A 25309-nucleotide genomic window follows, 5' to 3' on the forward strand; every position below is an offset into this window, starting at 1 on the left:
TGTTTTTTCATAAAACAAAAGGGGAAGGAAGTAAAAAAGTGCTTCCAATTTTTCACACTCAAAATAAACAGGTCCTAATTTTAACTTGCAATGACTTTAACTTTAACACACAGCCTTTTACAACAATTACCACATTTTTTTTAACCTGAAGCATTTAACTTTAAGAATAGACCTTGTTATACCAATAAAAACAGAACTTTATCTACTATAAAAGTTCCTAATTTATTACCCTTCGGCACATTGCAACTTTTCAAATGCGTATTTGCATGGTGCAAGCATAAAGATCAGTGCCATACTTGATTTCAAGATACAACTTAAACACATGTTAACTGCCAGTTTCTGTGTCCACTCTAATGGTGAAATCTAAATTGTTTACCATCATGCATCCTTATTTTCTCGCCCTCCTTCCTGCTGAATGCAACTTTCCACCTCAAGCTTCCTATCATCTCAGGGCTCTGCTATTTCCCAGGCCTCTGTAAATGACACGGGCTGACTGATCTGAACTCTCACTCCACTGAAGAAATGTCCCAGAGCCTCCGTGTGCCAAGCTTTGACGGCTCATCTATCACGAAGGCCGCAAATACACATTACACTCCCAGCACAGATCATCACAGCAACAACTGCAACACTAGACAGTGCTGCAGAAAGCTCCACAGTGGGGTGCTTGCATTCAATGTAAGTCATTTCACTCAGTTTATTTTGGGGGCAGAATGAGATGGCAAAAAAAAGTTGCGTACGTCACAACTACGTTTGTATGTTTTTTGCTCATACAAAAAAAAAAAAAAAAAGGTCAAGGATTAAACGCGAAAAGTTGGTGGTGACAAATTCCATTGGGTCTATAGTAATTGTGAAATGTCTGATTGCTTTGTGGCTTTCTCTTGTCATCTTTCCACTTTTACGCTCAATGAGGAAAAGTAGTTGCACCGAAATAACCTGAGAGGAAATAGCACTCTGTCATGTCCCCATATGACACCGTTATGCATACGTGTGTAATGTGCAGAACACCTCTCATCTTTTAACATATATATCTATCTATTCTATTTATGAAGTGCGTTCAATTTCAAACTAAATAAATAACGATGTAGCAAATAACTTCAGTCTAGTAGTTTTAAAAAACACACTATTAAACACAGTACGTAGCCTCGTACATTTACAAATGTTAAAAAGTGTAAATGTTAACCCTGCGAGCTTACCTGTATGTCTGTGTAGTGCTGACGAGCCACTGGGACAGACAAAAAGCCACTTCAACACAAGTTAACAGTCGCAATGAATTGTGGGACAGCTAACGTCTTCATTTCCCTCTACCGCTAGTTCACTCACTCTCTCATACTGTTATAGCACCTTCTGCTTGGCAACGGCCATACCACAAATGTGGTCAGGTTTACAGCGAACGATCACTGCGCAACATCAAGTCACCATGACAACCACTTCTTATCTCATTTGCATCTTCTGCTTGCATTATCTATCCATGCCAAATAAAGCACATTCATGGCCCCACTGTACTCGCAAAACTTCCCCTTTATAAACACAAATGCCATGCTGTCAGTAATGTGTTCTATGGAGGATAAGCACAAGCTAATAGTAAGGTAAAAAAGAGGAAGTGTGACGACAGAGCAGTTTGCAGCAAGAAAGATTAGCAATGGGTCAACTTTGTAATTGAGGAAGTGTGGTAAAGGCTGTTGTTAAGAGGCAGCTTGAAATGAAAGGGGAAATGTACCCCAGTCACTGAATTTCTCTTACCTCCTCAGTTCCCCATATGCTTTTGGACTCCTCCTCTTTCTCCCCAAAGGACAGTGTCTATCAACCCATCACAGGAATGTTGAAGCAGGCCCCTGGAGCCCACACAAGCAGCAGCACTCAGCAGCACTCAGCACCTGTCTCCCACTGCAGCGCGGAGAAAGAGACAAGCTCAATCAAGATGGACAGCACAGCAAAAGCACACAAGCACACGATAATGCATGATTACATAATGGATTTAAAATCATTCAGTAAAATCACTTATTATTGATAACGCAGGGTTAATTAACTCTTTTTATTCCACTAGTAAACATTTTAATCCATATTTTCATATGTACATTTTCTTTATCATATACAGTACATTTAAAATGTGTGTGTGTATAAATCACTTTTTGAATACATTTATTTCATGCTTTATATCTATGTTATAATTAAGGTTAACAATTAGGCAAGTACTTGCTCATAACCTGTTTTGTTATCTTCATTTTAACAAAGAAAGCTTTACATCTAAGAATTAATTAAGCATATATAAAAGTAAATGTGTAAATTATATTATGGATTAATGGTGCTTTTGGGTGTTTGTACTTTTTCTTTTAATTGGAACAGAGGGTATGCAGGTGATGTCACAAGCACTGCAAGAACCCAAAAGAGTATCAATGTTGAGTAGTAAAACTTATATTATATTATTTGTTCTGAAAATCGGTCTTCTTCTGTTTAAAATGAAAATGATGCCTCTATGACAGTTGTTCTCAAACTGAGGTACGAGAACCACTGGTCAAGATAAGTGAAATCATGCTTTAGTGATGCATTTATGTTTCCTGGTGTAGACATGGTGGTTCCTGGTCAAATATTTTCTGAGGTGTTTGGGAGCGTCAAAAGTTTGAGAACCACTGCTCTTTAAGCCCTCACATGATAAACTAAAACTTCAGCTCACTCAAAGCCTGGAGGGTGCATACGCGGGCGTGAGGGAACCAGCCTGGCCTCCTCTCCTGAAGGCTCTGAGGGGTTTGAGACTCCAGAGACTGTGTCAATGAAACAAGACCTAATTTAGCTGCTTCTCCACCACAAGCTGTCTGTGAGACTCCCTTCCCTTTTTAGGGCTCCTGGGATACAGTGGTCTGGAAGTGGCACTACAGTGTTCTTGGATGCACTAAGGCGCTAAACAAGAGGAGGGTTTCTCAGGTGACAGAATTTGTATACAGTAACACCAACAATTCATTACTTTGCTGTCAAAACTTCCAGTGTCAAAAGCACTCCATTTTGTATTCTCTTCTTTACAATTCATCATATTCATATTGAACTCATTAAAATGGTTGCAGTCAAGGGAAGAGAGAAAAATGGTACTACAAGTCTATAGCTTAATATCACAACTGCTTGGCTTCACATACTAGTAATCAGGTGTGAAGATGTGCCTGATCATAAACACTTTACTTATATTACCCAGCGAGGTTCTGATCTTGTGTCATGCAATCTTTAACAAACTTCAAGCCTGCAATGAAACATGATTCTGTTAAACTAAAAGTGTTTTTCCCTCCATCATGATCAGGCCATGTGAGCCACACAAAGTAAACAAACTATCCTGAATCCAAATGTACAGACTGTATGCACTGAGTTCTGGCCCTGCTACTGTATGTTCCACCATTACATACTCATATTCTCTTTACATGTTCTCCTTAGTGCGGATTCAAATTCAAAATTAGAAATCTATGGTGAAAATAAATTCTCGTCTTGACCACCGCTACCCTAATGGTACTGCACAAAATCGAAAGTAAGTAATGACAGAGACAAGGCAGTTCAAACTAACATAATCCTATTAGTAAATTCAAGGTCCCCGTCTGTCAAGGAAATTTAGCCATGTCGCTGATGAGGGCCTAGTGAATGAGTTACAATATGAGAGATCTTTTACAGTCCATGGAGAGGTTCAAATCAAGTACAATATCAACAGAAAAATGGACAGCAGAAGAACAGCTGTAGCAGTGTCGTCACACACAATCATAAGTATAATCTATATAATATTAGAAGCTCTATTGGGTAACCTAGCAACGGGTGAACTGGCATCTATTGTGACTCCAAAACTAGCTAAGCGCACTCTAGATTTTTATTATATCTCCTCTCAACCAATCACGTAAGACTCAGAGCCATAAATAACAGCCTGCTCCCCTACAGAGTACCAGTCTACGTGGAAAAGTCAACAAATACTTTCTCCAGAAGCCAGTGCCCAACTGCTGCCATCGTCTTCCTTGGAGAAGGATGTCCAGAGGGAGTGCAGCATTGGCCTATAGGATGACAAAACAGAGGAGAGAGGAAAAGAAAAACAAACGTAGCCTATCATTAGTGAGTCATTATGGAGGTTGGTGGATGGGAATGTGGCTAAAAGCTATATCATTAAACACTGTGCCAAATGGTTTGGAAAAGTGGTCTCCATCTGAGCACAGGCACACTGAAGAGTAAAGAACAAAATGTTAAAACCATTAACTTTTTTTTAAGTTAAAGCTCACAAGGGAAAATTCAAAGTTGTATTTTGCTACATAATTAGAACACCTAAACTATAGTTAAGTTCATAACATAATAACAAAAGAGTGTGGGTTATCAAAGCAAACCATCTGGAGGACGACCTATTGTTGTGAGTTTTATTTTATCTTTTACCAAATTAAAATAAATGTGTTTTTTTCTATTCCATTTGTGAGATGTTCTAGAGTATCCATAAAAACAAAGAGTATATTGTTTTTATAATCATATTATAGAAAATAAATGTATTATTAAATACATATTTAAATTAATGGCATTTCAATTAATGGGTGTGGGATAGTTGAGTCTAAAATGTCTGCTCTCTGCAGAACAGTTTAGTCTCCAAGGCTTTAAATATAGATTTTATGACCAAGATTGAATTCGGACCCACGATATTTTCACCAGAGATATTTATTATGTCACGGTTGGACAACCTATAACTCCAGTCCTCATTCGTATCATGTTATATGACACAGCTGGATATTAGTCAGTTTGTCTAATCATAGCGTGAGTAATAGCTTAGAGGTGTCAGAAATCAGGGAAAACACATAATATAATCAATGTAGTGACAATCTATGTGACCAAGTATCGAATAAGAATGGATAAATAAGTAAAAAACATTTTAAAAAAAATTCATTTAAACAGACTCATTACAATATGTCTGTGACCCAGTGACCTTTAAATCTATTCAATATATTCATCTTTTATATTCCAGCATCAAATTGTATGACTTTTTTAAAACAATGTATTAATTGCGTCCGAGTAATCACACAATATAAAATCTAGTGCTGATTTTAAACGTGAAGGTCAAACACACTCCCATAGAGGTGAGTAGATAGTGTGTGATGTTACCAGTGGAACAGCATGGCCCTCCTCACAGCTCCCCGGGCGGTTTCTTCCAGCTCTCCCTATTGGGATTCTGTTAGCCTACATTCTCCTCTTCAAGGTCGACAGCAGTGGCAAATTAAATTACTTGTCCTGTTTTGTGGTGTTGGCAGCAGGTCAACAGCATCTTGGCCAAAATGATGAGTGCAGTATTCTGGAGGAGGTGCTTTTGTCTTGACCCATGGTGTCATGTTTGCAAGGCAAATAACCTCCACAAAAAGAGCTGAAATCGAACACATTGTATTAAATTTTGCATATGTAATCACATAAAAAAGAAAATCAATTGCCTCTGGCCCACCACTTTTAAATGCAGCACTTTCTCAGCCACTGGGTTTACTCTTCTGCTGTAGGATGAACAGCGAACTGTATAATACGCCTCCTGCTGGCATTGTAAGGTAATAGTGAAAATAAGTTAATTTTATTGCACTAGGTTTACAAGGTTACATTATGAATTAATTGTTATCTATCTATCTATCTATCTATCTATCTATCTATCTATCTATCTATCTATCTATCTATCTATCTATCTATCTATCTATCTATCTATCTATCTATCTATCTATCTATCTATCTATCTATCTATCTATCTATCTATCTATCTATGAATATGATAAGCAATGGGGAGCCAGTCCTTTAGCTTTTTAGCATGGTCTTGTTCTTCAGTATCTGTCTGACCTGCTGCAGCCCTTTACCCCTGCACGCTCTGTCAGGTCAGCAGATCACTCCTTTTTGGATGTTCCTAGAGCAAAGAGGAAAACCTGAGTCAACCACTCTTTTGCTGTCATCCTATATGGAATGCACTGCCCCTGCACCTTGGTCAGAATCACTTGCACTTGTTCATTTTAAAACACACCTCTTTATTCCTTGGTTGGCTTTTAACACAGCTTGAGGTTTGACTTTTGAATGGGTTTTATTTATTATTGTTCTTTTGTCTATCAATATTGTAATGTCACTGCTGGCATTTTGAAATAAATTTTGTTTTTTTAATTATTGTTGTCTATTTTTATTGCTCTGATTTGATTGCGCTCCATGAAGCACCAAGACTCTGCAATAAAAGCCTATCTATTCATACAAACACATTTTGATTGATTGATTAAAAATAATACAAAAACACTTGACTAAAACAACACAAGAGTATAGTTATGTACTATAATATGATTTTCTTTTCTTGTGTAGTTGTTAGTGTAGCTCTACAGAAGAGGGCAGCAGAGTCTACCTTACCCTTTCATGTGTGCCTGGATGGGTTTCCTCCAGAAGCTTTAGTTTCCAGAAGCTACAACAAATACTCAAGTGAGAGTAGCATTACTTTGAAATAAGATGACACAAAGTAGTGACCAAAATAATTACTCAAGTAACAGTAAAAATGTACCTGTGGTCCATAGCCAGGATTTTAGACATATGAATAAATGTCATTTAGATATTTCATTTTAAGACAGTGGGAATTTTGTTTTGCTTTTTACATCATAAAATCGGATACACTATGAACAGTGGGCCCCCTCAGTCCCTCTGCTGTGGGGCCCCAGTCCCTCTTTGGCCTGTATCATCTCTGCCCCTGTTCCAGCTCTGTCTGTGAGCTGCAGCAAGGTCTGTCACAAGGACCAAATTTGAAGTTTGATATATTGAGGCAGGAAAATATTGCAATAAACAATATTATTGAAGACCTTTTAATGTCTCAGAAACTACCTCTAAAGCTTGAAATTGTCAGTAAATCTTTGCTCTAAAAGGACTTCATCTTACAATCCCACAATTAATTTAAATACAATTAATTAAAAATAAAGTATTACATTGGGGGGAAATAAATGCAAATAAATGTACTCACGTCAAATATTGAAAGGAAATACAGTTGTGCTCAAAGGATTACATACCCTGGCTGAATTTTTGAGTACTTTTCAAAGAATATGAAACATAACCACTCATAGGTAGTGGTTGTGTGAAGTCATTTATGGTGAAACAACTTACTGAGATGGACACGAAGGGGACATCACTTTATTCTCCATTTTTCACAATAGGTATGGTGCTCTTTTTTGTTGTCAACAAGGGTCATTTTGGTACATTAATGTTTAAAAAATAGCAAACTCGGTTGTTTCACCATAAATGGCTTCTCACAACCACTACCTATGGGTGAAAAAAAAAAAAACTTTTTGTGTTATCTTTCATATTCTTTGAAAAATAGTCAAAAAATGAAAAAATTCTGCCAGGGTATGTAAACTTTTGAGCACAACTGTACATAGGCAAGTTTGGAGTGCCATGTGTGTGATCACATTGCAACATTTCACTCAACAAACGCAGCCTGATTTAATCTGGATACTAAACCATGAATACGAGGCCGATTGTTGTTGTCAAATAAACAATGACTTAAAGCTGGGGAAGTGTACAAATTGCTGTTTTTGAGGAGGGTTGTTAAGCTTCTTCCTCGCTGTGCGTCATCATGTGCACATTAAGGCTCCCCAAAAATGTTTTTTTTTGTTTTGTTTTTTTTGTTATGGATCACCATTTGCATCTTTTTTTGTGTTTTGCTGCCCGATGTCTGTGGCCTAGAAAAAAAGGAAACTTATGGCCAAAATGCCACTTGAGTAATGTGTGTACTAATTGTTTGAGCGTAAAAGTTTGATTTACGATTCAATAGTTTTAATCATGAGAAACAAAACATGAAATAATGTGAACTCCCAGTATTTCCACAGAAAAATATACAACATTAAATTTATGTGTCAACATGAAGCTTTTGCCACTGAAAGATGTACTCACTGTGGAACGAGTAACTATTTTAGTACAGATACAGAGTACAGATAATTCATTATAATATTACTAAAGTAGAAGTAATTTTGCGGAATCTTAATGTGTATGTTGTGTATATTAATTGAATTGAATTGATTAATTGCTTTTACCTCTTCCAGTGTGGCAGTAATATGATATATGGTCTTCCCCCATCCATGGCTTGCACCTGGACAACACAAGGAAATCAGGGCTTGACCCCAACATTGGCCAACATTCATTATGAAAACCTTCTCAATAGCCATTAAGGCCACTTGAATTGATGTTGACATATGATTTTGTAGTAAAAAATAAACATAGTACTGTTCTTGGCCTCGTTTTGTTTATTATTGATAGGAACAAGGCTTATTTTATAAAATAACACAAATATAAAGACTATTGAAAACAGGGCAGCTCCCATTTTGCCAATAGAAGAAAAAGTCAAACAATAAAAAATCCATAATAATGATAATAATAATAAAAGTTATTATCAGCTCGGCTGTCAACTAGCTAGACCACATTGAAGTTTTAATTCACGATTGCCTTTAAAAAATCATTGCACATACATATATATAGACATTTTTGGTGGAGAATAAACATGTGGTATCATCTCTCAAGCTTGTCTAGCTCATTTCACATAATTAGGTAATTTACCATGATAAACGCCTCGATTTGGCAGTGCCTCATTTTTGCCCAACAGTTTCGGCGTGAATAATGTACATGTCAGCCAAGCAAAAAAATAGTTTAACCATGACTCAAACGTTTTGCATATATCTTTAAAACTGCCCATTTACCTGTTGCGTGCGCCCTGCGTGCACCTGTCTGTCAGTTGTTTATAATAGGAATGTCGCGAGAGTTCTGCCTTGCGCAGTCGAACCATGCCCATCCGCCATAACTGCTCACTAGCTACTAGCACACTAGCCTCACCCGAAAGCAGAAACCGAGTGACAACAACAACATTACGGGACTACCTAGCATAGATCATAAAGGGAAGGTTACCGAGTTTCCTGCCATTTTTCTGGCGTGATAGACAAACTAGTAATCGCATTTTAATGTAGTCTTAAAGGTAATTAGGAAACGGCACTTAAAACTAATCATGTCCAACCTAAAAGGCGGCACCAAGAAAGACACCAAGATGAGGATACGAGCTTTTCCTGTGAGTATTTATTTAACCTTTACAGAGTTGAAGACCAAATATGTGAGAATATAACGTTAGCTGAAAATAGTATTTCTATGCTAGCAGATATCCGAGCTAGCTTCTCAAACGATAACAACAACAACTGTCGTAGCAAATGTTCTAAAAAAGCCTCTAGCATTAAGGCACAGTTCAGCTTTCCACCATTGAAGATGTCGCTGTCTTGTTTCATCTGCAAATGTAAGTTAATAGTTCGCATTGTTCAGGTGTAGCTAGTCGTGGATAGTCGATGAAGCTTAGCTTGGTTAACATGAGCAGGCCCGAAATGCTAGCTCACTTAACGTTACTTGACAAGATAAGTTGCACCCACACAGCGCTATGGCAACGCAAGGCCTCTTTGGTCTTTCTGCAGCTCTGTATCACCACATTGTTATGTATGACATTATTTTGGTGTTTGCATAGAGGCTGTCAACTTCTCTGGCTAAATGAATGAATGTCTGTTGTGAAAATAGGGTGTTTACAACAATGTCAGAAGCTGTCCAATGTTTGTCTTTGTGGTAAAGTGGGTAACTACTTCTACCATCTAATATCAGAATAGACTCAAATTTAGTTTTGGGACATGGCAATGTCCATTTACAGGGCATACATTTTAACCAGTCGCCTATATTCACCCACATGCACATGCCATGTCACTGTTTCACTAAACATTCTGCTTTAAAGATAAATGCAGCACCACAAATACACATCTGATTAATGGTTTTGGATTAAAGACTACATGGATATCATCTCATCTCATTGCTTCATAATCGTGTAGACTTCAAAGAAACATTGTATATTGACATACACAGTTAAGAGCTCTGAAAAATACATATGGTCTGTAGATTAGGGGATTTATTCATTTATTTTTTGCACTAATTAATTTCCTCTTATTTATCTGCTCTTCGTGCAAATAATTTAAACTTGTGCTTACTAGATGACAATGGATGAGAAGTATGTGAACAACATATGGGACCTTCTCAAAAATGCCATCCAGGAGATCCAGAGGAAGAACAACAGTGGGCTGAGTTTTGAGGAGCTGTACAGGAATGCCTACACCATGGTTCTCCACAAACATGGGGAAAAGCTCTACACTGGTCTGCGGGAGGTGGTCACTGAGCATCTCATTAACAAAGTAAATACTTTGGTCTCAAAGTATTGGCTTTATAATTAGAACATAGATTTAATTGAAATATGTATTTTGTCTGCAGGTACGCGAGGATGTGCTTAATTCTTTGAATAACAATTTTCTGCAAACGTTGAATCAAGCCTGGAATGACCATCAAACTGCTATGGTTATGATCAGAGACATCCTTATGTATATGGTAAGAAAGACCATGCTGCCGACAAATCTAGTCACACGCATGAAATGGGTTTCTTAAAATTGTTTGATGCATTTGCCTCAGAGAAAATGTTTGTTGGAAACTGTAAGCTTTAGCTTTTTTAGATGAGACAGAATTGTAATGTAACTTTACCCCAAACTCAAACAATAACACAAAGCACAATTTCAAGAGGAAGAAAATAAAATGGAGAAAACAAAAGTGTAGACCAAAAAACAGATCAGGCACAGTGGTTCTTTAATTGAGACAGTCCAACTTTAAATTTTGTGTGTTTTTTTGTTTGACCCAGGACCGAGTCTATGTTCAGCAAAATAATGTAGAGAATGTGTACAACCTTGGTCTGATCATATTCAGAGACCAGGTTGTGCGCTATGGCTGCATTCGAGACCATCTCCGACAGACATTACTAGACATGATTGCGCGTGAGCGGAAGGGAGAGGTTGTTGATAGGTATTTATTTTAATTTTGCATCCTTGATATATAATGCTCTGTTTGGATAAATAAGCGTTTATTTTACATTGAAGGGGAGCCATAAGGAATGCTTGTCAGATGCTGATGATTCTTGGCTTGGATGGCAGAACTGTGTATGAGGAGGACTTTGAAAGCCCGTTCTTGGATATGTCAGCTGAATTCTTCCAGGTAATAGACAATATATTCATTTTATCCATGTGTTTCTGAAAAACGTATAATAAAATAGTCAATCATGTGAAACTAGATGGAGAGCCAAAAGTTCTTGGCTGAAAACAGTGCCAGTGTGTACATTAAGAAAGTTGAGGCCAGGATCAATGAGGAGATCGAGAGGGTCATGCATTGCTTGGACAAGTCCACCGAAGAGCCCATTGTAAAGGTTGTTGAGCGAGAATTAATTTCCAAACACATGAAAACCATTGTGGAGATGGAAAACTCTGGGCTTGTACATATGCTCAAAAATGGGAAGACTGAAGGTAAATTTAAAATATTTTAATGAAACGTTAAAAGTTGAAAGTTCTGCCACCTAATTTTACAATGCATTAATTCTTCCTTCTAGACTTGGCTTGCATGTACAAATTATTCAGTCGTGTGCCAAACGGCTTGAAAACAATGTGTGAGTGTATGAGTGCATACTTAAGGGAGCAAGGCAAAGCACTTGTGTCAGAAGAGGGAGAAGGCAAGAACCCTGTGGACTATATACAGGTACTGTACAGCTCCTACAAACAGCAGAATAATAGAATGTATTTATTGACAATAATTCTGTAAACGCAGAAATAAATACGTTTCTTGCCTTGTGCCTGACAGGGTTTGTTAGATCTAAAGACAAGGTTTGACCGCTTCCTCCTCGAGTCCTTTAACAACGACAGACTCTTCAAACAAACTATTGCTGGAGATTTTGAGTATTTTCTCAACCTCAACTCTCGCTCACCTGAGTATTTGTCACTGTTTATTGATGACAAGCTCAAAAAGGGCGTTAAAGGGGTAAGTATGTTACTTGCATGTTACTTGCCAATGATGACTCATAATTTTGGGTGAATAGTTTACAAGTGTGCGTTTCTTTCTTGAGTAGCTGACTGAACAGGAAGTGGAGTCAATCCTTGACAAAGCCATGGTGTTGTTTAGGTTCATGCAAGAAAAAGATGTGTTTGAAAGATATTACAAGCAGCATCTTGGTCGTAGGCTTTTGAGCAACAAGAGTGTTTCAGATGACTCAGAAAAGAATATGATTTCTAAGCTAAAGGTAAAACTTGCCTATATATTACATTGTTTAACCAAATTTGTATTTTAATGCTTACAACTGAATCTGAATCTTTTCTTGTCTTGCAGACTGAATGTGGCTGTCAGTTCACATCAAAACTGGAAGGCATGTTTAGAGACATGAGCATCTCAAACACTACCATGGATGAATTCAGGCAGCACATTCAGACTACATCGGTAAGATGAAAGGCCACTATAGTGACATGTAACAAATGTAGACAGCGTTTGTAAACCCCTCCTAACGTGTGGTAGGCATCACTGAGTGGAGTGGACCTTATTGTAAGAGTTCTTACTACTGGCTATTGGCCTACACAGTCAGCAACTCCCAAATGCAACATCCCTCCTGCTCCCAGACATGCTTTTGAAGTGTTCAGAAGGTAATGCCTTGATTTCATCTAATCTGTAATTGTATTGTATTGTAATTGATGTGGTATATTCTGTTTTAAAGGTTTTACCTCGCTAAGCACAGTGGTAGACAGCTCACGCTGCAACACCACATGGGCGGGGCAGACCTAAATGCAACTTTCTATGGTGCAGTTAAGAAGGTACGTGCATGAGCCTCAAATTTTGAAAAAGACATCTAATAGTTGGGCCCAAGTGCCATCAGGGCTGGGAAAGGGGCTCTTATAATCGTATAACACACAAAAGAGCGCAAGGTGCTCACCTCCCCTCAAACATACTCACACAGTCCTCGTTTTACACATTAGAAAAATGAACATTGTAATTGGACAGCAGTTTCTAGAGCTGATCAAAGTCAATGGGTGACTGAGGGCCCGGTTGCCTATCCATGACTCACCAGTAGGTGGGCATGCGCGAGAGCTTTCTGAAAATATATAGTTAATGGTACCCGCGAAAACCGAAACATTGTTAGGCCTGAGAGCCATCAGGGCGGGTGTAGGCTCGGGGCTTATCGTATACAGTATAGCAGTGCACGGAGCGAAGCGGACATAATGAGCGCCTCCCTTCAAACACAACATTCTTTATAAAGTCCACTAAAACTGAGTAGGAAGCGCTCAGCTTTGTTACAAAAAAGAAAAAACACCCTTGCACTTTGTCGTGTGTTAGCGTCCTCTCGGAAACTCTTTAACTCTGTAAACTTGTGATGTTAAGTTTAGTAAGACGAGCCTTAAAGTCACCTTTTAAATACTGTGTGCAGGAGGATGGTTCAGAATTGGGCGTTGGTGGTGCCCAAGTCACAGGCACCAACACCCGCAAGCACATACTGCAAGTTTCCACCTTCCAGATGACGATCCTTATGCTTTTCAATAACAGAGAAAAGTGCACATTTGAGGTGAGGACAAAACTTCAATAGCGAGTCTACCATGTCCCTGAAAATAATTTTATGTAAAAGTCCAACAGATTGCATTTGCAAATGTAGAGTAATTCTACATGGTATTTAACCCTTTTTTTTTATATATAGGAAATCCAACAAGAGACAGATATTCCAGAGCGAGAGCTGGTGCGAGCATTGCAATCTTTAGCCTGTGGAAAGCCCACTCAGAGAGTTCTCACCAAGGAGCCCAAGTCTAAGGAGATTGAAAATGGCCACGTGTTTACAGTTAATGATCAGTTTACTTCCAAGCTCCACAGAGTGAAAATCCAAACAGGTCTGTCTGTATTCTAAGAGACTGTTTGATCGATCAAAACATTCTTATTCTTTTTGTTTCTTTTTTTTAGTTATTATTTTATTGATTTATTTTAATTAATATTACTTTTTTTGTAATTATATTGATTTCTACTTTGATTCAGTTGCTGCAAAACAAGGAGAATCAGATCCTGAACGGAAAGAAACTCGACAAAAGGTGGATGATGACAGAAAGCATGAAATTGAAGCTGCCATTGTTCGAATTATGAAGTCGCGAAAGAAGATGCAGCATAATGTTTTGGTTGCAGAAGTAGGAAATTACATCATTGCTTCAAATTTATCACCTGTTTTTAATGTAACTTTTGTTGCTCACTGCATTATGTGGCTGTTTACAGGTGACTCAGCAGCTCCGAGCCCGTTTTCTCCCCAGTCCTGTGGTTATAAAAAAGCGTATTGAAGGACTTATAGAAAGAGAATACTTGGCAAGAACACCAGAGGATCGGAAAGTATACACCTATGTTGCATAAAGACTTTTACTGATGAGAGGAGGTAAGAGACTGGAAATGGGATTCGCTTTATTTGGACTGCTGTTTTTCATGGACTGGAAGATTTCTTGGAAGACAAATGTTGACTCGGTTCATCAACTTTTAAACACCGCAAACACACTTGAATGAGGAATAAACTGGCATAAAAAATCTCCCCTTATGATTTTTAATTTGGTCTTCCCTGTGACTTTTAATGTGGTTTTATCAAGTTTTTCACTGTTTACCCTAATAGAGATCAAAGTTGCTGAGAAGTCTTTGGGGACATGTGAATGCACCACATTCATTTTTTGTTTCCATAAATACAATTATTAAAAATGGCAAACATGGATTGTCAAAAAATATAACTGTTGCAGTATTTTTTTATTTATGTTTTAAGCCACCTTCATCACTAATGCAATTTGCTCCTGGCCCTTTGGCTATCTAAGTTTCCTTTTTCTTTTCTTTTTTGAATACTGTCAAATTGGGTATCAACAGTTGGCAAGCTAGTCATTTGACTTCCTCAGGGTGTTTCTGGGAGACATACTCTGGTGCTGCTTTATTTGAATGTAAGGTGCAAGGTGTTATTTACAGGTACAGAGTGATCCAGACAATGTGTACAAAATGCTTGTGAAGGAATCATTTATTTAGAATTTGTTTGGCCCAAACCATACAGAATGCCCAAGTTATCATGAACCTTATTTAAAAGTTAGGAGCAAAGGATTAGTAATGAAAATATGACAGTGCAAGTAGCAGTTTAACTCAAACTGATAAAGGTTTGGTGAGATCAAGAGAACTACTGGGAAGTATATCTGGCTGTTTTGATTGTATAGCATTGGCTAGGGCCTCCAATTGTGCCATGAAACTCTGAATATCTTCAGAAGAGCTGCGAGTCCAGGCCAGAGGCAAATGGACTAGAACTGGTTTACGGTCTGCAAATCAGTGTTAACAGTACATTAGTATACATTCACAGAACGTTATGTAGAAACAATTTAAATTCATTACACCTTGAAAAAACTGTCCACTTCTGGTCCTTGAAGCAGCTCTGCACAAAGCCAACCAAATAACAGTGTCCGCCCCCTCCTCCATAGTGCGCAGTCTGCCCTCCATCATTCTGTGAAACTCCGGCATTGAAGTAGACACGGCTAGTGGCAAACAATTGACAGTTTTCACAAAAGCTTTGTAACAACACTTCTGATATTACCTGGAGTGTCCACCCAGCCTGAATGCATCACAGAGAAATGTATGACTGGGTTAGCTTTGGCCCACTGCCTTGTTAGCACCACCTGCTGTCTCTGAAAGTAAAAAACAATATTGGCCTTATGATAATCGGCATCAGCACTTGTTTCATACCTTATTTTGGGCATAGGCCATAACTCCATCAAAGTGACCTTTCTCTGACTGCAAGTCATCAGCTTTGAGGTTCTGAACAAGCATACCGCCTGACGACACAGTGATCTAACAAGTGTGGAGAAGCAGAGCAGTATGCTTAGCTGCAAATGAATGGACAACAGAGACATTGTATTGAGTTGCACGAATGATTGTCTGGCCATACCACCCTTGGATCCCTGCTCTTCTGCATAAGGGGTATGAGCGTTCGCGTGAGCACATATACTCCTGGATATAATACAAAGGATCACACTTCTTAAAAGTCAGGACATAGTCATTGGACGTCTGAGTTAAGTCTCACCCATGGTGTTGGTGGCAAAATTTTTCTCCAGCCCGTCGGCATTCAGCTCTCTGTTGTGCAACATGCAGCCTGCATTGTTTATCTGCCAAATGACACAAGATTGTTTAACAGTGTAGATCTCGGTGTCATAGGCCAACATTTCTATTTGAGTATATAAAGTAGATACCCACTAAAACATTTAAGGAGGTGTACTCCTTTCTAAAGGTTTCTGCAAACTCCCACACTCGTCGTGTCTCTGACATATCTACAATGTGGACGTGTACCTCCTTAAAGAAAAGTGAACACTGATTAGAACTCAGTGTTAGATCATTAAAGTACTGAGTTGAAATGAGATTTCAAGCCCAGTGCACACTCACTGTGTTTCCTGACTCTCTGATTATATCTGCCCTGGCCTCCTCAGCTTTGTCTGAGTTTCTGCACACCATATGAACAGTCCCACCTGAAACCACAGTAAGAAACAATAAAGTGGCAAACTATTCTTTTAGTATTATTTCAAGCATTATTATTGGGCACCTTTCTTGGCTATAGCCATTGCAGTCACTCTCCCAATACCACTGTTGGCTCCAGTGACCATAAAGGATCTTCCCACAACTGATACGTCCAGATCATGTGAATCAAAATGTCTTGAAGCTGTCTCATACCCCTTTCTTTTAATTGGAGGGGAGGGAGGGGGGAATATACACTTTGAAAGTCAAAATGATAAGTAGAATAAAAGTGTGTGTTGTGGTAAAACTTAAAAACAGATGAATAAATGAATAATTGAGGTGGAAAATCCTAAACAAAATTTAAAAGTTAGATCATATAATTTAATTGCACTTTAGTCAAGTAGTAAAGATGCACTAGGCTACTAACCTTGTGTATTGTTGAATTCCATTGAGAAACCACACAGCATTGCGGTACAGAGACATTATCTGGAAGAAATCCTTGACAAGTTGCAGTTATCTCGTTCCTTCCTTTTCAGCTTGTGGGCAGATGAGTAGTTTTCAATGGGAGGAAATATGGAGAAAGTCCTCTCAGTGCTGCTCTCTACTGGCGACACAAAAGAACAACAGTTACTCAGCCCCCCAAAAAAGGCTGTCTCATTCATATGGTGTTATTACTCGAGCCGTGCGCCTGTAGCATGCCAAGCGTGCCCCATTTATCATTTTAACTGAAGAAATATATGACTACAATGTAGCCTGGTGAAAGGCGGGGGTGGTTTGATGTAGTTTCCTGCTCGTGCAGCAGCAGCAGCAGCAGCAGCAGGGCGGAGTTTATGAACTTTCGCACCGAGCGTTGTAGACGACGGACAGATATGCTCTCTGTTGATTTATTCGACCCTTTGTGAGGGTTTTATTACTTGTTTGTAAATATTTCCCTCAACGTTGTAGCTTCTTTTTGCCTGCGTCAAAATGGTAAGTGTTTTTTTTCACTTTCGTGTATTAGGTTATGTGATCTCGGTCATTCACCTGTTGCACCTGTTGAGAGGTTTAGCTAAAGCTAAAGTGGAAGTACATCATCACTTAATGTAAGGCATGTCTGGATGTTTCTCCCCAAAACTATTCAGAAAAATGTTAAGGCTATTAATATTATCATTTAATAGTGACTTAATATGTTTTTCTTAACGAGTGAAACTATGGCTGTGAGTGGTGTTTATTTTCTCCAGTAAAACAGGTTTCGTGACTTTCCGGGTTGCAGCGGCTGTCATTGTGGCAGCTCAATGCTTCTCAGACCGACTGATCCAGAACAGTAGAAATGAAATGATATTAAACTTAACCAAGTCGTTTGATTATAGTGATGTTCCTGAGTCGTAGGCCTAACCCATAGCTTCTCCAGGTCTCTCCGCTAGAACACATAAATAATGTATGATTGACAATTGTGGCATTCCCAATGTTATTGAGCAACGTCACTCAGCAAGTTGTGCTTCAAACTAAAATGCGAGGTTGTACCAGTAATCTTTTTATTTTCCAAAAAGCTACTTATTACATTTTACTGCATTTTGAAATACCACATGCACACAAACCTTTCCACGGTTTCTAAAAGTAGACTAGCCATGTTTTATAAGGATGAAATTGAGTGTGATTATGTGAAGCTCCATCTATCAAAATGAAGGTCCACTCTTTCCTCTCCTTTGTCTCTTCCTTTTAGTTCTAGGCTCTTTGTTTCTGATGCTCATGTGGCTCAGGTTATGCGTGTACAGCAGGTTACTCATTGACCTACATGTTGTCTGTAGTAACATTGCATCGTGCCACCTTCGACCCAGCTTCTCCCCTGTCTTGACAGATGCGCTTCCTGCTCCTCTTCAGTCGCCAGGGGAAACTCCGTCTGCAGAAATGGTACACACCTCTGTCGGAGCGAGAGAAGAAGAAGATTATCAGGGATATGACCACCATGGTGTTGGCACGGCAACCGCGGACATGCAACTTCCTGCACTGGAAAGACTTGAAGATTATTTATAAGCGGTAGGTTTGTCCCCAAGAGGTACCAAATTAGTTTCATTCATGCTCCCATCTCACCTTACCGACAATAATGTGTCTCATGTGTCTCATTTTTTTCTTATCTGAAGGTACGCCAGCTTGTATTTCTGCTTGGGGGTGGAAAGCCAGGAGAATGAGCTGCTAGGTCTCGAGGTCATCCATCGCTATGTGGAGCTGCTGGACAAGTACTTTGGCAATGTATTACACTTATGCTTTTAATATTATGATTGAGTTGTTTTGAAAATGTTTTATGATGATGTAAGTCACTTTTAATTAAGTGTCATTAAGTGTTACACAAACAAAAACAAAGCTACCAAAGTAAGTAGCTTGAAAAAATCAAATAAAGCGTTTTTTTCCAAGTGTGGGATCTCACACAACATGATACTTAAGGTCACAGATGATCAGATTTTAGGAATGGAAACTCCCTCACTGCAAAAAAAAAAAAAAAAAGTGTAACAGTTTAATAGCTTCTCTAGCAAATTGTCCTTTATTTGAAACATGCATGGTCGCCAGTTTGTCCACTTTCATTGACATAAAACGTGTTTATTTATAGTGATTTTCTGGCAGTACATCCCAAACTAGCTACATTAACACTACCATGAAATGTGAAAGATGTCACATGGGAAGTGCCATTATTGCTAATGCTTTAAAACTGCCTTCTCTTAGGTGTGTGAGCTGGACATAATATTTAACTTTGAGAAAGCCTATTTTATCCTTGATGAATTTCTAATGAGTGGAGAAATCCAGGAAACATCCAAACAGACCATTAACCGCTGCATCGAGAACTCTGATATGTTACAGGAGGTGAGTCAACTCTAAGCTTGGGTGGTGGTCTCTCTAATCAACAATGTACAGCCCCAAGTCCAAAATGGTTGAGACACTGTAAAATACGAGTTTAAATTGGATACAATGGTTGGTAAATGGCCATGATAACTGTGATTTAACTGTACTAGACTAACTAAAGCAACCTTTTTGATGCGGCGTGTTACAAAAATATTCTTAAACATCCTAAAAGCACCGCAACTGATTTTGATTAGTGCATTGCGTTTACATGGGACTAAACCAGTACTAAATCAAGGCATGACAAAACATTTGCCTGGCCATATTTCTCTAAAGTTGAAGAGCCAAAACCGCAGGGCGAAAGAGCCATGTTCTTCTGAAACCAATAGGAAGCACACGTCTGAACGGAATTATATAAATGTTATGCTTTTGAGAACAGATTGCTGTGCTAAATCTGAGTCAGTAAAATACAGACATTGTGTCTGTCTGGAGAATTTACATAATCTCTGATAAACTGTCTTCTCCGTGAGTTCTTGTCTGATACATAAACTGAGGCTAACTTGAGGATATAACAAGTTTCCACACGGAACACAAATTAATGCAAAAGCAGAGCGTGAGTAAATAAGTGTCCAATCATTTTGAAGTTGGGGCGTGTGTTGTAATCCTCTATTATATTAATCATATATCTTCGGGATCAGTAATGTGAAGCAGGGTCCGCGTTGCTCTCCTCAGTCGCCTTATTGACTAGATTTGACTTTGTGTGTGGCATGTAAACATCGTAGCAAACAAGTGGCGTAATGAGATCAATTAACAATGGTGCTGTTCACTCCCTGGTGTCTGCGTCTTCGCCTCCTTGTAGCTAAAAGGCCCGTGGTTTGTAGCTACTGTTTTGCCTCTGCTGTGTCTGTCTCAGTGCATCTCTCCTTCGCTCTGGCTCACCGTGGGTTCAAGAAGAATTCATACCCTTCAATTTATTCCCATGTTTTTTATGAAGAAGTCTGATACTGACAATGTTCAATTTTTATTTATTTATTTATTAAACTCTTTATTATTCCACAGAATTATTCAGAATTTGAGGCTGTACCTTTCTGTATCATGGGCAATGAATACCATGAATAGCCATGTCACCAAATCTTGTCAAATCTTGGAAGCTAGTCAGGGATGGGCCTGGTTACTAAGAGTATATGTATACTTTGCCGTCCATTTTTCAAAATCTGTTTACGTTTGTACTTTCCCTATATTTTATTGTGGGGTAGTGAGTATGGGTTTCTTAGTAAGCAATTTTGTCCAGTGGCCAGGAAGCCATCTCCGGATCTTGAGCCAGAATCTTGGTCATAATTACCAGGAGGTTTTAGCTCACCCTGAGAAAACCCAATCCAGACACACGGAGCTGCAAACTCCACATACTGTTGGGCCCCATGGCAGGAAATGCACCTAGTGTCTTCATGCTGTGATGCAAAAGGCCTAACGAGTCAACAACCATGCCTCCAAAATGTTCATGGTTGGTAGTATCAGACTACTACATAGTAAACTTACATGGTCTGAAAACGTTTTGAACCCACCGTATGGAGAGTGTAGGACTGGTTTTCACCCCGTGATCACTTTGTAGGTGTAGCCCTTTGCCTCCTCTTGTGTAACGTGTGTGTGTGTGTGTGTGGTACAGTGTAGTATAAGAAATCTGGTGCTTTTTGTTTTGCGTCTTGTGAATAAGGCTCACTTAACACCTTAGAGATACCTGAGATACTTGTATGTGCAGTGTAGCCTTCCATTAATTTTGACCATTATCACTTCAGGATTACAACAATGAGTGGTATGAGGTGGAGCTGTTTGGATGACCATGAATATGGACAGAAAGGTTAGATGCTCTGCTTGTGTTAGTGTGTTCTTTTTAGTGTGTCCTCAGCACTTTGTAGCAGGTGGTGTGTGGTGTAGTGCTTACGGTCAATATTTATCGGGATGTTATTATGTGGCAATCACCTGTCTACCTTCTCTTTTCTGCCTTTCCTCAGACCATGGAGGAGTACATGAGCAAGCCGGCATTCTAACCTGGCAATGATGGACTTTACTATATGAAGAGTTTACTGTACTGTATTTGGAAATGGATACTTATTTTTAAAAAGGAAGTTTGTTTGTCTTCAGTCAATAACACTGCTTTATCAAGATTGAATGTTTTTCTTTTCTAAAATGTTTTTACTGAGTGCACAACAGCTTATAGAAATGACACGATCAGGGACTTTATTGTGTATTTAGATTTACACTTTGTGATTTAATGAGAGGTTTATTAAACCGCTTTGTAAATATTCACTATATGGCAAGGAAAGTTTTCTGATATTCATTGATTTGTTGTTTTCACATGTATTTTAGAGGTAACCTGTGCGTGGCCTGCAATTTGCTAGTATGGTAATTTTTAAATGTGCAATTTGTCACATAGCTCAAAATTAAAATGTTTTTGAAACAAGCATGCCACTTGTGTTGTTTTTACTCCTGTGTTGTCATTCAAATCACCTAAAACCTGTTTTAATAAGGCGACTGAACACAGCAAGGAGAAAAATAATACAGCTGATGCTTTATTCTGTGATTCAATACACTTTGTTGAACATGTACAAAATGGTTTAAAAATGAGCGTACATAGCACAACCACTGTTAGGCCAACAATATGCAGTATGAAAGGGTTGGAAGGCAGGCGACGGTCTCATCAAACTCAGATATTCATAACAATAACTTCACTAACCCTGAATACAACATTTGTTCTCAGCTCAATGTATATTGGCTTTTTCGCCTCAAGATATCTTTTCATAGTGTCGTCTCAAAAGGATAGAGTCTCATTAGCTTTAGTTCGAAAGGCCTAGGCAGCATTTTTACTACTGAATACATACTCTTGACATAGCCTACATGAAAAATATTATCATTACTCTGGATTACATTTGAAAATATAGGCCAGTTTTCTGTTTACAAACACCATTTTATGTAAACAAACAACACCACAACGTCACTTTTGGTTTCATATACATTAGAGTTTAGATTTGGCAATGACAGGCACAGACCAAGCTATTCTGTAGATTGTACCTTCAAATCTCGTAAGGTCTCTAGAACATTCCTGCAGCAAGTATAGGGACTTAGATATATTTATATATTTTACAAAGGTAAAATTGCTATAGATCTCCTTCATTAGGGTAGATATAATACCGGCTAAAGTTATTATAATAAAAATCTGTAAACTAGATCACGTCCACCAAACTTATTTTAAGACTGTATAAATACTAAAACCTTGAACTCGTGCGTCTGATCACCCATCTTTTAATCTACATTCCCGCGACTACTTTCTCCTTATTCTCTCCCTTTTCGGTGGCTGTTTGTGGAGCTTGTGTCTTGTCAGGCGTCGCTTCTTTCTGCATTTCTGTGGGGTTAACATTCTCAATGGCAGTAACTTCGGTCTCCCTCTTGGCCACTGGTCTTTTCTCGTTTTGATCTAAGAAGTCCTTCATGGCTTTCTCGTAAAGCTCAAACGGGAACTGTCCTTTCAGTTGCGCCTGGGTGTCCCTCTTGTTGATGGTGTTGGGGTATTCTGTGAGGATTTTGGCCGCCAGGTACGTGGTCACCTCATCTTCAACATCGTCGCCTTCGTCGTCGTCGTCCTCGCTTTGACGCTTGAGTGGCATTTTGTTGAGCTCAGAAAGGAACAGATTCTCTCTGCGTCCTGACGGGGGTGGAATTTTGACTGACCCAGGGCTCAACACTGGAACTGAGGAGATCCTGCCTGAAGATGGAGAGGTTTTCATGGGCCGCTGGATCACTGGGTACTCATTACTGATGGTCTCCACTCCGATTATGTCAAGGAAGTCCTCCCTGTCCATATCCTCTGGCTGGGTCTTACTTTTCACGGGCAGCCTGCGGCTGTAGTATCGGATTTTGGGGGTCTGTCCGGTGGTGGCGAAGCGGGAGGAACCCTGGGGATCGCGGTGCAGCTTCCTGAACTCTTCTGTGAGCAGCATGTCAATGAGGTCCTGTGGTGGGACGTGGAGCTTGAGGGACAGCTCCAGCAGATCTTTGACCCTGCGTGGATCCACAATGGAAGGACGGATGAGCCTCTTTTTCTGCTCGGCCTCCAGGTCTCTCTTTTTCTGCGACTGGTCGCTCATCTCCAACACTTTGAGCAGGTAATAGTCCACCAGTTTAGTGTCGTCATCGGCCTCATCTTGGTCTTGGTTGGCCCTGCGCTGAACTTCCTCCACTTCCTCCTCACTGTCCGGATCTGTGGCCCGGTCCACTTCCTCACGGCTGTTATTCACCATCTCCTCGGTCTCCTCCCTCTCCTCTACAGGGACCCATTCCTCCCCCCCAGCTACATCCTCATACGCTTGGCTTCTTAAGCTCAGTGCGTCCTCCTCTTGGTCTTCGTCTTCGCCCTGCACAGCTCTCTTCTGCGCCATAGGCATGCGCCCCAGTTCATCAAAGATGGATCGCAGGTTCGCAAGGCTTTGGGGCGTGTATTGCTCATCCAAGTCCTCCGTTGCCCGTTTTGACGCATCTGTATTTTCCTCATCCTCAAACATTAGGGGGTATTTCTTGTGCGCCCGTGGGGTGTTGCTGTAATCAGCAGGAGGACTCGCGGGCGTCTCCGTTTCTTTGGTGCGGTGCCTGTGCGTGCGCCTGTCGTTCCTGGATGTTGCAGGGCTACTTCTCGGTTCACCCTGAAGAGAGCGGAGCAGAGCTTTCATAAGCTGCTCAGCAGTGATGTCTTGCCTCTGGAGTGTGCCCGGTGCGGCTTCGTCCTGCTGCTGCTGTGATGCCAGCTGAAGCAAGACACGGAACTTCTCTACTTCATCATAGTCCGCGGGCTCACCCCGGCCCTCGTTCCGCTGTTTCAGGTTCTCGATGTATTCCAGGGCTTTCATCATATCCGGGGCTGGCTGGACATCACCATCCCCGCCTCGCAGCCTATAGTGGCGAGGGAGAGATGCAGCCTGAGTGGCGCTCATGAACTGCAGGACAACGAGCAGGAGCGCCGCTCCCCCCGTGGGCAACATGTGGTGGATATGCAGCATTATAGGCTTTTTACTACCTGTAAAACAAAGAAAAGTGCATTGTTAATACATCAAGTTGACTTTAAAGCCTTGTTTTAAACAGTTAAATTGACTATAGAATAAAATAAAAAAATATGCTGGATAATGTGATATTATTCTATTCTACTATTTTTACAAATCGGCCTTCTGTAATTACTGCTGCCTGTCCCTTCAAATCGTTTTAGGGAAGCCTAAGTGAAAGAATCCCCAGGTGATGGTTGTGGGATTCGGAAAAATATGTAGGATCTGTAACCCGACATGGTTTCGTTCCAGATGTTGTCCATTATTGTTACTGAGCAAACCTTGAAGCCAAATCAGACAGCATGTCTTTTATGAAAGACCGTCTGTTTTGACGCGGGAGCTGTATCCATGCCTTTCACGACACAGAGACGACGCATTCACGGCGAAGGATGAGTCACTCACGAGCGATTACTGACAACAATAGCATTCATCTTGAGAGCGGCCAAAGGTACTAAACAACAGAATCCACCGTGTTTATCTCAACAGTTGCCTACGTTTATTAATTCCCCTATATATCTTTCCGTGGTCGTTATTTTATTAACGCATGCTTTCCGGCTATTGTTTTGTTTATATTTGGGTTGATTTAGAAAGGCCTGATTATCAATTGTTACCTAGTTTAACTAACGGTATTTGCTCTGAATTGTGTAATAATCTCTGTGCCTTACCTTTGGCGATGGAGCTCAGACAGTAGCGAAAGTGTATGGCATCCCCTCTCGTGCGATTCTGTTTTCAGCACTTGGACAGCTCCCCTCGTTATAAGAGGCGACACCTGACCAGCGCGTCATAGCAGTGTACGTACGCAATAGCCTTGCTCAAGAGGCGGAGAGGAGGAGGAGAAATCCATATAAATGATTCAGGCTTGGGTAAGGTATGCTAAAACGCAGGCTGTTTTTAAAAATAGCTCTGCGTTTCAGATTCTCAGCGGACAGCTATTGGCTGGAAAAATCCTTTAATAAGTATCCAGGTAGTGAATGTATTGGGAATTGCTTTCATGCCAGAAGCTGTGACGTCAGTGCTGTCTTGTCAATATTTTTCAGCTTTCAGTGACATTGGCATTCTGACTGTGGACCTAT

General features: G+C 39.8%; 5 protein-coding genes across 6 annotated transcripts in view; 2 read left to right on the top strand and 3 right to left on the bottom strand.

The window, feature by feature from the left end:
• The window catches only part of mbnl1 (muscleblind-like splicing regulator 1), a 33202-nt gene extending 31924 nt beyond the window's left edge, over positions 1-1278 (bottom strand). The window contains exon 1 of the mRNA XM_079570009.1: positions 1194-1278. The gene's annotated coding sequence lies outside the window, so the exon portion shown is untranslated. The remainder of the gene's footprint in view (positions 1-1193) is intronic.
• A 7457-nt stretch (positions 1279-8735) lies between these two features.
• On the top strand, positions 8736-14589 carry LOC306973159 (cullin-3-like). Its single transcript, XM_079569989.1, has 16 exons — positions 8736-9037; positions 9990-10187; positions 10264-10377; positions 10682-10842; positions 10917-11031; positions 11108-11336; positions 11420-11565; positions 11668-11844; positions 11933-12103; positions 12190-12297; positions 12373-12497; positions 12569-12665; positions 13277-13411; positions 13541-13727; positions 13870-14015; positions 14101-14589. Exons 1-16 carry the CDS (start codon positions 8978-8980, stop codon positions 14230-14232), a joined length of 2301 nt encoding a protein of 766 aa, XP_079426115.1. The 5' UTR covers positions 8736-8977; the 3' UTR covers positions 14233-14589.
• A 247-nt stretch (positions 14590-14836) lies between these two features.
• On the bottom strand, positions 14837-16961 carry LOC306973168 (dehydrogenase/reductase SDR family member 12-like). The gene is made up of 10 exons (XM_079570018.1): positions 16769-16961; positions 16430-16563; positions 16273-16355; positions 16087-16182; positions 15917-15998; positions 15782-15843; positions 15580-15684; positions 15431-15521; positions 15234-15371; positions 14837-15158 (listed from the first exon to the last, which is right to left on the bottom strand). Exons 1-10 carry the CDS (start codon positions 16822-16824, stop codon positions 14989-14991), a joined length of 1017 nt encoding a protein of 338 aa, XP_079426144.1. The 5' UTR covers positions 16825-16961; the 3' UTR covers positions 14837-14988.
• A 210-nt stretch (positions 16962-17171) lies between these two features.
• On the top strand, positions 17172-22351 carry ap1s3b (adaptor related protein complex 1 subunit sigma 3b). 2 transcript variants are annotated; one of them, XM_079570025.1, is made up of 6 exons: positions 17172-17310; positions 18179-18357; positions 18462-18570; positions 19039-19176; positions 20946-21007; positions 21162-22351. In XM_079570025.1, the coding sequence occupies exons 1-5, from the start codon at positions 17308-17310 to the stop codon at positions 20985-20987; spliced, it is 471 nt and encodes a 156-aa protein (XP_079426151.1). In that variant the 5' UTR covers positions 17172-17307; the 3' UTR covers positions 20988-21007; positions 21162-22351. The 2 variants fall into 2 exon arrangements, with proteins under 2 accessions (XP_079426151.1, XP_079426152.1); XM_079570026.1 differs by lacking the exon at positions 20946-21007 and having other exon boundaries at positions 17174-17310.
• Positions 21696-25056, bottom strand: scg2b (secretogranin II b). Its single transcript, XM_079569994.1, has 2 exons — positions 24902-25056; positions 21696-24214 (listed from the first exon to the last, which is right to left on the bottom strand). The coding sequence occupies exon 2, from the start codon at positions 24195-24197 to the stop codon at positions 22455-22457; it is 1743 nt and encodes a 580-aa protein (XP_079426120.1). The 5' UTR covers positions 24198-24214; positions 24902-25056; the 3' UTR covers positions 21696-22454.
• Positions 25057-25309: the final 253 nt, after the last annotated feature.

This window comes from Gobius niger (genome assembly GCF_951799975.1).
Source record: "Gobius niger genome assembly, chromosome: 13".
Taxonomy (NCBI): Eukaryota; Metazoa; Chordata; class Actinopteri; order Gobiiformes; family Gobiidae; genus Gobius; species Gobius niger.

What these genes read in the sequence shown, in the direction of transcription:
- LOC306973159 (XM_079569989.1), top strand. Translation starts at nt 8,978, where the DNA reads ATGTCCAACCTAAAAGGCGGCACCAAGAAAGACACCAAGATGAGGATA. An exon ending in AAGGGAGAGGTTGTTGATAG is followed by an intron (nt 10,843 to 10,916) that starts GTATTTATTTTA and finishes TTTACATTGAAG; the next exon opens with GGGAGCCATAAGGAATGCTT. An exon ending in ACCCTGTGGACTATATACAG is followed by an intron (nt 11,566 to 11,667) that starts GTACTGTACAGC and finishes TGTGCCTGACAG; the next exon opens with GGTTTGTTAGATCTAAAGAC.
- LOC306973168 (XM_079570018.1), bottom strand. Translation starts at nt 16,824, where the DNA reads ATGTCTCTGTACCGCAATGCTGTGTGGTTTCTCAATGGAATTCAACAA. An exon ending in GGAATTCAACAATACACAAG is followed by an intron (nt 16,564 to 16,768) that starts GTTAGTAGCCTA and finishes TCCAATTAAAAG; the next exon opens with AAAGGGGTATGAGACAGCTT. An exon ending in AGAGCAGGGATCCAAGGGTG is followed by an intron (nt 15,685 to 15,781) that starts GTATGGCCAGAC and finishes CACACTTGTTAG; the next exon opens with ATCACTGTGTCGTCAGGCGG.
- ap1s3b (XM_079570025.1), top strand. An exon ending in TTGAAGATTATTTATAAGCG is followed by an intron (nt 18,358 to 18,461) that starts GTAGGTTTGTCC and finishes TCTTATCTGAAG; the next exon opens with GTACGCCAGCTTGTATTTCT. An exon ending in TGGACAAGTACTTTGGCAAT is followed by an intron (nt 18,571 to 19,038) that starts GTATTACACTTA and finishes GCCTTCTCTTAG; the next exon opens with GTGTGTGAGCTGGACATAAT.
- scg2b (XM_079569994.1), bottom strand. Translation starts at nt 24,197, where the DNA reads ATGCTGCATATCCACCACATGTTGCCCACGGGGGGAGCGGCGCTCCTG.